Genomic DNA, 13565 nt, shown 5'->3' with positions numbered 1-13565 from the left:
CAACTACTGCTGATAAGAATGTAACTTTAGAAACATTGTTAGATCTGTTTCATTTGAACATTCTTTTGTTTTTCTCCATGAATGTTTTGGCAGTGACATAGCTTAACTAGTTGTTGTAGTAAGCTCAAAAACAGGGTTTTTTTCTTTTCAACTGTTTTTTGCTATTTTTGAGGTGATACTACTCAACATATTCTGTAGTTCTACTATCATTATTTTGCAAATGGGCTTGTAATTGAAACTGGTGTTGACCTTTATTTCCATGTCTCTCAACTTGGCAATGGTATTATATTTGTTAATTATGTGTTGTCTGTGCTCTTCCAAACTATTAATTGTGGCATCTGCCTTGTAATTGCTAAGCTTCTCCCCCCAAAATGGTGATATCCATACTCGATGTCATTACTTTTTTACATGTACCACATTTCATAATTGAGAGTTTATTCAAAGAGGTAAAGTTAAAATGATTGCAATGACATGAAGTGTATACTAATAATTTTTCTAGTTTGGGGGGTTCTTAGTACTATATAACTCAATGCTTTTTGAACTTTTGGAGTGTGAGGGCAATTATTCCGAGGAATAGTGGATAGATTGATGGGCCTGGAGTCAGGAAGACCTGAGTTCAAATCTATACCAAGATACTTACTACCTTTGTGACCCTGGGCAAATAACTTAACCCTGTTTGCCTCAGTCTTGGGATCTATAAAATGAGCTAGAGAAGGATATGACAAACCACTATAGTATCTTTTCCCAAGAAAATCCCAAATAGGGCCACAAAAAGTCTGACATGACTCAACAATGACACCACCAATTACTTGATTTTTAAAAATTCTATGGATTCACTTCCTCTGAGATACTCCCCTAATTTTCACTAATCCTCTGAAGCTGTGTCCCTGAAAGTATCTGCTACTCTCATAGATTCAAAGATCTTCTGGGGGATACCCATTTATTTTACCCATTGAGCCCCCAACAGTGTTTCTCCAAGAAGACACAATTTTTTAGCAATGGCACTTACTAAGATATCATAGTAAAAAGAATAGTCAGAAAAAATATCCTTTCACCCCTACAAACTAGCATATTACTAAAAATAAATACAGGATCTATGAGAAGAAGCACAAACTTTGAGAGTAAAGTGGTAGTGAGGCATACATATAGGGAACATATGTGACCAAAGCTATTCAGTCCTCCAGTACTACTATCAGGCCTCAAAATACTTTCTGTCCTAGTGGAGTCTTCCCTAAGTTCCCCCAGAGACATAACATCTCTTTTGTTTGGGTTACTCAGCCAGTTTCTCATTGTCTACTCCCTGCTTGAGTAGGCTTTTAATTTCTAGGACTAATTTTCTCTTTAAGTTTATGGTTGATTTTCTTGTTTGTTGCTATGGGTCATGTTCCCTGAAGCTTCTTCAGGCCTTTAATGACTATCTTTCAGCATCTGTGTCTTCTGTAGTCTGTCTTTGGTCCCTTAGCTAGTCTATGAACTCTTAAATTGACCCTACAACTGCTGGATGGGAGGTTTCCTTCTGGATGAGTAGTTCCATTGCTAGATGTAATGGCCAAAGTGTGTGTGGAGTGGGGAGGTAAGAAAACCCCTCTTTTCTTCTTTTCAGGGGTCTCCTTGACAAGCTGCTCCAAGTCAATACTGAATAGAACTGAGGAATTCGTATTGTCTCCAGTGTTTAGATATTTATTGTCCACAGAGCATAGTTAATTTTCATTCTAGCCAATTTATTTCCCCTTCTAATTCAGAGAGAGGTGTTCATACTTCACAAAGAGATCATTGGGTGCTAAGAGCCAGTTACCATAGCAACATTTTGTTATCTATGACCATAGCCTGTGACTATATCAATTAAGGTTTGGCAGAAGTATTCAAATTCTTGCTCCTCTAATTTGGATTTGTTGATAATATGCAATGAACCCCCCATCCCCATGGGTTTGCAGCTATGGTTTGGGAACCACTGCTCTAAGTAATCAGTAATCCTACTGTAAATAGACAACACTTTATTTCATGGAAGCTATGCCTAAAACGAATTGTTTTCTGTTTGTTAAGACATCACTCTCTAACTGAATTTCTCAAGGTTCTGTGTATATTTACACTATATGAATATGCAAATGAATATGCATATGCATATTCATATACATATATATGTGTATATCTATATATAAAGGCCTACAGGGTTATGTCCATATAAACATACAAATATATTGCATATATTCACACATACATATAAACACTATATTCTATATACACACACTGTATAAATACTAGATATATACATGCACATATATACATATAAAAGCACAGTACACACATGTAGTATGTATATATACAGAGAATCTTGGGGAACTCCCCCAGTAAGAGAGTGATATCTTAACAAACAAGAAACAGTTTATTTTATGCATAGCTACCATTTATCAGTGTTAGCTCTTTGTAATATGTATATATCTATTATATATGTAGTCACATAATTAGACTTATAGACAATGTGTATATGTATACATTTATATGTGAATATGTATAATATATATCAGTGCATGTATTAATATATGTGCAGCATAAACCTAAAGTTAATAAGTAAAACTATAAAAAATAGTTAAAAACAATGTAGTTTTGAAGGGAAGTCATTAGATGATATCTACAGAGAGAACTTTATATGTATACAGTAGGGTGGGATAAAAAGAAATATACTAGAGCATTTCATTTTTGAATTTGTGTTTAGTTCTTTTTGATCTCTTTGTGCTCCAGTATAGCTGTAAGTCAGGAACTGAGAGATAGTAAGAAAACATTTTAGCCTGAAGTTTTTAAAAGCATTCGGCTGTCTTCCTAGATTCATTAGATACCCTCGGTGACCTCTTTCCCTCCCAATCCTTTGATTCCATTTGAGGAAACACCCCAAGCTGGCTCCCATTCCCTATGGTAGACTAGAAAGCCCATTTCAGTTGTTGGCATTTCCTCTAAAGAAATGTTTGTTGTCTTCACTCTGGCATCATTTTCTAATCCACTCACAAGCTGGTTTCTTCTCCAAGGGCTGTTAACCTGCACAACCAACAAGCCAAAAGGCAAAGTTACAGACCAGCTGGAATGAGAGAAGAGGAGGAGGGAAATGTCCCAGCTGTGATACTATCTTTATTCTCTTCCAAAAACTTGAATGCCTGCTCCATTAATTTGGAGGAATTGAAAGCAGGTGAAGGAAGAACTCATGCTTGCTGATGTTATCAGGAGCATACCTGCCAAATAAGTTACCCAGGATTGAATCTGCTGAGAATTAACTTAATGGAGCTGAAGAAAACCAGAATGTTCAGAAATAGTTCAAAGACTAGCCATTATTTTCAGAAAACATTAAATGGTTAGCAGTCAGAATAATTGTGGGTATGTTAAGTCTCTCCTTGTAGATCAATAGATATGAATTTTAGAATTTGGATAACTCTTCAACATGTTTGGAATAATTTGACTTCTGTCACAAAGCATATAGTTGGTGTTTCTATGATCTCTCTTTGGTGCTCAGAACAGGCTGCTAACATTCTGTGATTCAGCTTCCCAAACTTTCCTGCTGGTCAAATGAATAACAAGATGCATTCCCCAAATCTATTAATACAGTCACTGACTCAGATCCAGAATCCATACTCCTGTTAACTTTTTTTTTCTTTTTTCTTTTTTTTTTTTTTAGGCAATGGGGGTTAAGTGACTTGCCCACGGTCACACAGCTAGTAAGTGTCAAGTGTCTGAGGCAGGATTTGAACTCAGGTACTCCTGAATCCAGGGCCAGTGCTTTAACCACTGTGCCATCTAGCTGCCCCCTGTTAACTTTTTTCCATCCTGCTTTGTCTCCCATAGAGGAAACAAGAATATCTGGAGAGTCATTCACAGAATTAGAAATTTTTAGAGTTAGATGGGACCTTAATGGTTTTATATTCAAATGCATAACCCCAAATAATTATATAGTATATACAAAGAAATTTATTTTGCAAAGTACTTCATATATATTATTTTATTTGTTCCTCACAATCCTGTGAAGTATATATTATTATCCTCATTTTTACAAAACAAAACAAAACAAAACAAAAGATGAAAAATAGATTTGATCTTTACAATATACCTGTCAAGTAGACATCCAGCCTTTGCTTGAAGACCCCAATGAGGAAGAACCCAATACCATCTAAGGCAACTCATTCCAGTTTGGGATAATTCTAATTGCTAGGAAATTTTTCCTAACATCACGCCTAAAATTGCTTCTTTGCAAATTTTGCCCATTGCCCTCTGGGACCAAAAAGCACAAACTACATCTTAAATGATAGCTCTTCTGAAGCTTGAAGTCAGTTCTCATGTGTGTGGTGCAGACTCTAGAGTCAAAGCATCTCTATTTTTTTTTTTGTGGGGCAGTGAGGATTAAATGACTTGTACAGAGTCACACAGTTAGTAAGTGCTAAGTGTCTGAGGCCAGATATGAACTCAGGTCCTCCTGAATACAGGGCTGGTGCTTTATCCACTGTGCCACCTAGCTGCCCCAGAGCATCTCTACTCTAAGCTTTCCTCTGATGCTTCCTTCCTATGTCACCTTGGGAAAGGCACATTACTTCTCTAGATTTCTCCTCTATCAAATGAGGGTATTGATATAGATGGCTTCTGTGGTCTCCTCTATCACTTGATTCATAATCTTGTGACATCTTGAGCCTCCTTCCTCTAGGTTAAACATCTCCAGTTCCTTAAAAAACTCCTTATATGCCAAAGGCTCAAGACCCTTTTTGATACTGATTGACCTCTGGATGTTTTCCAGCTTGTTATTCATTTGTTTCTGTTGTATCCAGCTCTTTGTGACCCCTTTTACAGTTTTATTGGAAAAGATACTGGAGTACTTTGCATTTCCTTCTCAAGTTCATTTTATAGATGAAAAACTGAGGCAAACAGGGTTAAGTGACTTGTTTAGGGTCATGTAGCTAGTGTCTGAGGCCAGATTTGAATTAAAAAAGATGAGTCTTCCTAACTTCAGGCCTGGCACTCTATCCACTGTGTCACCTAGCTGCCCTAAACTGTTCTCCAGTTTATCAAGGTTCAAAGAAGTATTTGGTGACCAAAAGTGAACATCATGCAACAGACATACTTTGACCAGGAACAAATATAATGGGGATATCAACTCCTTATTCCTTAGCTTTATGCCTGACAGGGCTCACTGCTGACTCGAGTTAATCTACTAAAACCCTTAGCTATTTTTCAACAGATATTTATCTAAATACATTCTTGACCATACCATCCTATACATAGGAAGGTGATTTTTTTAACTACAGTGTATAACTTTACATTTATGCCAACTGAATTTTATCTAATAAAATTTAGCCCAGGGTTTTCACCTAACTTCTTGAATCTGGACTCTCATCCCCAATGTTAATTCTACCAGGTTTACATTATTTGCAAATTTGATAAAAATGTCATGTGTACCTCTATACAAGTCCTGGAAAAAGTGTTCAACAGCACAGTACCAAATATTAATCTCCGAGGACATCCACTAGGTATATCCTTCCGAATCAATGTAGAATAATTATTGACTAATTTTTGAGTCTAGCCATTCAATCAGTAATGAATCATATATTTATACTGTTATCTAGCATGTTTCTTCATCTTTTCCATAAGAATAGCATGAAATATGACTTTAGAGTCAATTACATGAAATTGACAAGGAATTGAATTTTGCCTTTGCAATTCACTCTCTATGTGACCTTGGGAAATTTATATAACTCCATGGTCTTAAATAGATTCTTACCCTGTAAAATAGTTGTTTGGACTAGATTGTTCATAAAATCTCACTGAGTTTTAAGCCTTATGATTTTAGGAGGAAATATTTGCCAATTATTTTAAAGTCTCACCTCCACATCTTCCCTGACTTAACCTCAGTGCATGTTCATACATCTGTGAACTTTTTCTTCTGATTCTTTCTTTTCCCCTGGCCATCAGCATTTAGGACAGTGTACATGATGTGTACTTAATAATGATTAAATGAATAGTATATTTAAACACTTTAATACATTGGATATATAGAGAACAATTTATTGACATTTTCTAGAGGGCATTATTTGAATAAAAAAGCTTTTCATCATTCAGGAAAATAAGACTTATGGCTAGCTGAGTGAATCTGGCTTATGGCTAGTAATGGCATCTGGTCAGGGATATATTATACATTTTAGAATATAACAGAACATATTTCCTTTAAATGTAATAAATATTTAAAATATAAGACTTATGGCACTCAGGTATTCTGTGTGTAGGGGATATTCAGGAAGGACTAGCATCTCTGGTATGAGAATTTGCCAGGCCCTTTTCAGGGTAACTCATTCACCTTTGGTGTCCAGCTCTTATCTATGGCTCCATGAAGCTGTAGGATGTACAACACCCACACCCCAATAAAACTGACTCAGCAGTTTAAGGGTAATTGACAGGCCTCCAACTCATTAGTGAGTTAGAAGGATGTCTATCCCAAATATGTGAAGACTTTCTCTGGTGGAATGGGTGGTTGGTTGAGAAAAATTGATTCCAACGGCCACGAAGGTTGCTAGAACAGGTGCTGAAGAGTGCTTAGAGCTTGGTCAGACATCAAAGACTCCAAGGTTATCCTCTGTATCCCAGGCCATTGCCAGGCATCCTAACTTTTGTCTTACCACTGAACTTTGATGACTTTGAAGAAGACAGTAAGACTGACAGCTTTGTGCAACTCTGCCTCCCTTAAATCCTACTCATGAATGACTGAAGATATCACCCTGTGATGTCATCTGTCTTCATCTAAATGAAGGACAAATAACAGAAATCAATAGCAGAATTGAGATACAGCACTTTGATATACTGATGCTTTTATAAAATAAGTTATGCCTCTCAAGCAATACAGAAGGCAACTCATTCAATGCCTTTTTGTCATCTTGTGCCTATTTCCCCACAAACCTTCTATACCATAACAATATCATCTTGTTCATTCTCTTTTAATATTTTATGGATATATTCAGGTTGCTACATGGCAAGCCTACATCCATATCAAGAGAGTAAAATTCAAATGACATGGACCTACCTTCCATTTCATTAACTTAAATTAGGATTTGGTATGAACTATAGTTTGCTGGACTCTGATTAAATGATGAACTCCTGAATTGATGGTCTAGAAGAGGTCCTTCATACTGAAAACCTGGTCTAGTCTTTACTTCCAAAAGAGAATGATTCCATGTACTAGTACTAGTCCATGTACTAGTCAGACATCAAATCCATAAGTATGGTTAAGTTTTGGTCATATGTTTCACTGTGAAATGAGGCTCTTTTTGTTTCTGTCACTTATTCTTTACCCAATCATCTCTGAAATTCCTCATTTAGCCTTAGCCTCGATGACCCAGTTAAATCTTAGCCTTTTTCAAATGCCCACTCACATTTCCATGTTATCCATACTGTTACTTGACACATGCTTACTTAGTAGTACGGAGCAGTGTGACTATTAGTATGACTTAGTGGTATGACAATCACTTAACTTTCACTTTAGTGGGCAAAACATTTAGTAGTCCAGGTGATTTCTGGGGGGGGGCGGTAAATAAAATATGAGAATTTTTACAATTATATTTATTGGCAAAGAAACTTTTATTCTACTTGTTTGGCTAGAGGGATTATTTTTTAATGAAAGTGCCTTTAATCATTAATTTAGCCAATATTAAATAAACAGCTGCTGTGTGCAAAGTATTAATCTTTGGGGAGATATAATGTTTAGATAAGACACATCTCTCTTAATGGAGTTTACTATTTAATAAGGAGATAAGATACAAGTACAGATCACAATCACATGCAATTTTACATGATGAATACATCAGAGAGGAGAAAAAACAACCAGCTAGGTGAAATATGAGGGGGAAAGACTTTTTATAAGGAAATACTTAACAGATATTGCATTTGGATTGCTCTTTAAAGGACAAGTAGAAATTCAATAGGAAAGAGAGAGAATTCCAGGCATTGAGAAAAACAAAGACAATGAAGTAGGAGAAGGCTGGTCATATCTAGAGTTCAGAGAATAAGCCAATTTGGCTAGAAAGAAATCATATGGGGAGCAATAATAGAGGTAAGACTGGAAAGAAAATCTACTACAAGATTTTAGAGGGCCTTGAATGCCAGGCCAAGAAGGGAAAACTTTATGAATTAGACAATTGAGTAATCACTTGACATTTTTGATCAGAGATGAAACTACCCCAGATCTGCATTTAAGAAAAACTACCATGACAGTGCAATGAAGTTAGAAGAGAGGGGGAAAGAATAAAAGTAATAGGCCCAGGGGCAGCTAGGTGGCACAGTGGATAGAGGACCAGCCATGGAGTCAGGAGCACCTGAATTCAAATCCTGCCTCAGACACTTAACACTTACTAGCTTTGTGACCTTGGGCAAGTCACTTAACCCCAATTGCCTCACTTAAAAAAAAAAGTAATAGGCCCAGTTAGAAGGCCATTAGGCTATTTTAGTAGTCTACTTAGCCAGCGATGAGGAGTTATGACAGAGTGTACAATTTGGAATACAGAAAATGGGAGAGATGGGATAGCTACAGTCAAGATGGAAGCAATAGGTCTCAGTAACTGATTGTAGATGAAAAGTAAAGGAAAAAGTTTTAAAAAATCATCATTCTAAAATGCTGGTGCCAGGAACAAAAATAATGAAGTCAGAAGGAGGGATAGATCTGTGCTAAATAGAATAATTTCAGTTGGAGAAATGTCTACTTGAAATCTAACTTTTTATATAATAATCTTTATTTTAACCTTTAACTGATAAAACAGAGATTTAGGGATCCTGGGACAGAGACTTAGGGATCCTGAGCTCTAATTCCACCTTTACCACCATTAAGAAGAGTCTCTTACTCTGTAAGGATCCTGTGTCACCAACTATAATGTGATGGGAGCCGAATAGATTACTTCTTTCCTAACTCTAACTTTCTATGATTCTTCCTCTGAATAAATGCAAGGAAACTCATCTGTGAATAAGGGTTTTTAATATCATGACCTCATACTCTGCCCAGAAGGGATTGAGTTGCCAACATTTTTCTTGCTCACAATGCCTCCCTTTGAGTGACACATGGGTAACTGTTAAACACGATTGTAATGTGAGAATACGCATTAGATGAGTGTAACAACTTGAAGTCTCACAATTTCCAGATGTCAAGATCTCATAATGTTGTCATTTTTTTTCTTCAGTTCAGATGTTCATATGAAGGGAAGGCAAATGGCTGCTGGAAACTTGTCCCAGCAGTGCATTCCTTTTGTCTTGAATTAAGCAATTTGTTCCTGAAGATTGACATGCCAACCCCGGGCACTTCACAAAGCCAAGAACTAACTCTCTCTCTCTCTCTCTCTCTCTCTCTCTCTCTCTCTCTCTCTCTCTCTCTCTCTCTCTCTCTCTCTCAATATTACCCAGGCTTGGAATGGCTCCCTCATGGCCTCCTTCGTGTGTGTGTGTGTGTGTGTGTGTGTGTGTGTGTGTGTGTGTGTGTGTGTGTGTGTGTGTGTGTGTAGATATATGCTGTTATGCTGCTGTGAATACTACATACACAGGCAGCCTAGCTGTGGATGGCACTTAGTTCAATTAGAGAAATTAAATGCCCCAAATGGTCAAAAGTGAAGCAATCAGTTTCCAGTGACGACACCCACAATTCTGACCCAAGTTATATTAAGAAGATAATGTGTTTGGGAAAGTGAAGGCCCAGTAGAAAGGGTGATTTAGTTTAGAAAACCGAGGTTCAATCTTGGATCTTCCATTTACTAGCTATGTGATGTTGGGTAAGTCATTTTACGTCTAAAGAATTCTGTTTCCTGATCTATAAAATGAGGAAAGCAAGGTAGAAAGGAAGGAAGGAAGGAAGGAAGGAAGGAAGGTAGGAAGGAAAGAAAAGAAACACTTATTAATCACCTTTTATGTGCCAGGCACTGTGCTAAGTGCTTTACAGAACATTGAAGCAAGGCTAAGCTGTTAGAATAGTAATGTTAAATGAGGGAAGTTGGACTCAATGACTTCTATGATTTTGTCTTTGCTCTAAACTATAATTTAGTTGGAGGTATCAGAAATTAGGGTTTAAACCCAAATTAACACACATTCAGTTGATGGAATCATATATTTTGAGCTAGAAGGAAGCTTAAAGGTCATCTAGACCAGCACTTTCATTTTAAAGATGGAGTAAGTGACTTGTCTAAGATCACATGGGTCAGAAGTGGAAGAGCTGGCATTTGAACTGAGGTCCCCTGATTCAATTAATTTTTATTTTTAGTAAGGCAATTGGGGTTAAGTGACTTGCCCAGAGTCACACAGCTAGTAAGTGTTAAGTGTCTGAGTCCAGATTTGAACTCAGGTACTCCTGACTCCAGGGCCAGTGCTCTCTTCACTGCGCCACCTAGCTGCCCGGATTCAACTACATTTAAATTCAATCCAATAAACATTTAATTAAGCACCAGGACAAAAACAAAACAAAACAAACAAACAAACAAAACATTTGTTTGGCAACTCACATGGTCAATCCCTGATATCTCATGATGGTAAAGTGGTAACCCTGGTTCTTAGAGGCTGTGCTCATGGAAGCTAAGTTCTGACAGGTCCTACTAAACTAGAATGGCTTTAAGTATAACCTGGGGCTAGACAGTGTATCTGTAATATGAAGAATGGCCTCCCTACATTGGGAAGGTACATCACCAGATTAGCCATAAGGGATGAATGAAAGATTCAAGAAAGTGAAGGACTCACTTTCAAGGGGGAGACAGAAGGATCCGAGAGGGTTTAACAATAAGTGATATTCAGTTTGTATTGTGCTTAATGATTTGCAAAGTTCAGTATATTCTCTATTCCACCATACCTGGAGTGGACAATTCATATTCTTGTCTGTGCCTCCTCTGTCCTAAAAGGGCCCACTTAGGTTTTATATTCTATTGAGGACAGCATGATAAAGCAGAGAGAATTCTGAATTTAGGACTAGGAAAACTGCATTGGAATCTCTGTGAAAGGGGTGTTAAATTATAGAAACAGAGGATCTGAGTTAAATCCTGTCCCTTTCCCTTATTAGATATGTGACACTGAGGAAACCACTTTACCTCTAAATGACAGTGTCCTAATGCAGAAAAGGGGAATCAAAAGAATACCTACTTTAGAGGGCTATTGTGAGGTTCAAATGGGATAAAATATATAAAACCTTTACATGCCTTAAAGCTCTATATAAATGCAATTATTTCATTCAATTCTCCAAACAACTTTGTGAGGCATCTACATTTCTGAAGATAATCTGAGTCTAAAGGAAGCCAAATGACTAGATTATGGTAGCAAAGTTAGCGACTAGATACTGTCAAAGATATGATTCTAATGCATGTCTCTCTTGATCACAGGTCTAGCATTTTTTTCCAGTACAACAAAATGTTTACCATATTAACTATCACCTAAGTTGGACCTTTCTTAAAGAGATGGATTACAGCAGGGAGAGCTAGGGGTATGAGGCATCCATTACAGGGATGAGGCATAGAGTAAGCAAAGGCTACAATATAGAACAGCACAAGACAAGATCAATAAGGTCAGGAAACTATAAGTTCACTTCATGAGGGTTAGACAACAGCCCATGGTGAGTATTGATCAGAACTTTTCCTCTTGCCTACTTTTTGCCAACAACTGCCTTCTTTTCTTGTATAGAAGGGAGAAAATACACAAACATTTGAAAGAGAAAGATTAAATCTGTTTTTTATGGTTCCAAAAAAGATATGGAACAGAGACATAAAAGAAGTAAAGTATTCAACTTTGAGTCATTGTTTCTTTAACCCACTCATTAAGATGCTCCTAAATTCCAGTTTTCCAGGAGATATGTCTAAAGATCATGTTGGCCTTCTTTCAAAGGCTAATTTCTCCACCTGTGTGCTGGATCCCATCCCTTCAGACCTTATGTAGAACACTCATCTCTTTCTTTATTAACAGTTTAACCTGTCTCTCTTCTTTCTTGGTCCTGCCTTCTTTCTTTCTTTCTTTTTTTTGTTGTTGCTTCTGTTCCTTTCTTTTCTCTCCATGTCTCTTCTTTCTGGGGGAGTGTCTTGTAACATGTTTTATTTGACCAAAATATGTTTGTACTGATCAAAACTTCATGTGGCTTCATTGTCCTTTCCATACATAATGGGTAACCTATTTGAATGGCAATTTACAACTTGGACCCCATTTCTCCACTGGTACAGGCATAACTCACATTGTTGCCAAGTGGTTATCCAGCTTCCACCTGAAGGTTGTTCAGTGATGGGGAGTAAAACTGAGTAAGTCTTCATTTTAGGATAGTCTTGATTGGCTATAGAGTATTATAAATTAAGTCAGGAAAACATGAGTTGAAAGCCAGCCTCAGATACTGGGCAAATCATTTAACTTCTGTCTGCCTCAGTTTCCTCATAGTAACAGTTACCACCCAGGACTATCGTGAGGATACAATAAGACAATATTTGTAAACTACATTACAAACCTTAAAACTCTATATAAATGGTAGTTGTAATTATTAGGAAGTTGCCCCCTTATATCAAGTGAAAATCTTACTCCCTACAATTTTCACTCATTTCTTCTAGTTCTGGTGCCAAGCAAAACAAGTTTCATCCCTCTTTGACAAAGAAAGGTGTCTTCAAATTCCTGAAGGTAACTATCATATTCTTCTAGTATCTTCTCTTCTTCAGGTTAAATAATGCAATTTATTTTGAGGGGTCCTCACATAGCACTGTGAGGGACAAAATTTTATATATGGAGCATTATTTGGGTGACTCACCTTAATATTGGGGTCCCTGAAATATGAGGGACCTTTTTGGTTTAACCCTTCCCTCTGAACTGCCCTTTTTAGATATTTCTCCCAGGCCAATAAGAAAAGTGCCTCTAAGTTTTATTTCACAAAAGGATCAGATTTTATTACTTGGGAATTAATTAAACAACAAAGGTAAAACTAATAAGAATCAAAGATAAGGAAATAGGAAAATAGAAATAATGATGAATATTCTTAACTCTAAGTTTAACCTATTCACTGGCCAGACCATTCCCAATTAAGCTAGTTCAAAGGAATTTAGGGTTTTCTGTAATTAGCTCACCAAACCTGAGTGTCTACAGTTGCTTGCACCACCAGAACAGCCAACACCCCACTGCAAGAAGAGTCGGCACACAGAGAGCGAACATGCCACCAGCGCAAGGGCCAAGAAGGAAAGGCCCGAGTTCCTAGCATTCTGGATGCAGCCTGCTTCCCTTCAGGGAGCATTCAATCTCGCCTCCCCAAAAAGGGGAGGTCCTTCAAAAACTGCCTATGGAGAGTTCTCCTACTGAGCTCAGTAGCATACATCACCTCGGGGTGGGCCAGGTGTGGCCCCTCCCAAATGATTCAGTTAAAACTGTGATATCAATCTTTAACACAAATAATTTTTAACACAGCACTTTCTTTGGTCACTATCTTCATCACTGAACTACTCTTACAAACTGCATGAACTTGCACAAGAAAGTTACTTCCATTTCCATTGTATTGTTCTCTCATTTTTAAAATGGATAGATTGAAGGGGCAGCTAGGTGGCGCAGTGGATAAAGCACCAGCCCTGGATTCA

At 37.3% G+C, this 13565-nt stretch overlaps 1 protein-coding gene across 1 annotated transcript in view; it reads right to left on the bottom strand.

The window, feature by feature from the left end:
* LOC122746266 (chronophin-like) overlaps positions 1–13228 on the bottom strand; it is a 187689-nt gene extending 174461 nt beyond the window's left edge. The window contains 1 exon segment of the mRNA XM_043991743.1: positions 13065–13228. Within this exon segment, the coding sequence (XP_043847678.1) occupies positions 13065–13228 (164 nt within the window).
* Positions 13229–13565: the final 337 nt, after the last annotated feature.

The sequence above is a fragment of the Dromiciops gliroides genome, chromosome 1 (genome assembly GCF_019393635.1).
Source record: "Dromiciops gliroides isolate mDroGli1 chromosome 1, mDroGli1.pri, whole genome shotgun sequence".
Classification (NCBI taxonomy): domain Eukaryota; kingdom Metazoa; phylum Chordata; class Mammalia; order Microbiotheria; family Microbiotheriidae; genus Dromiciops; species Dromiciops gliroides.
This window is presented reverse-complemented; position numbering and strand designations above follow the sequence as displayed.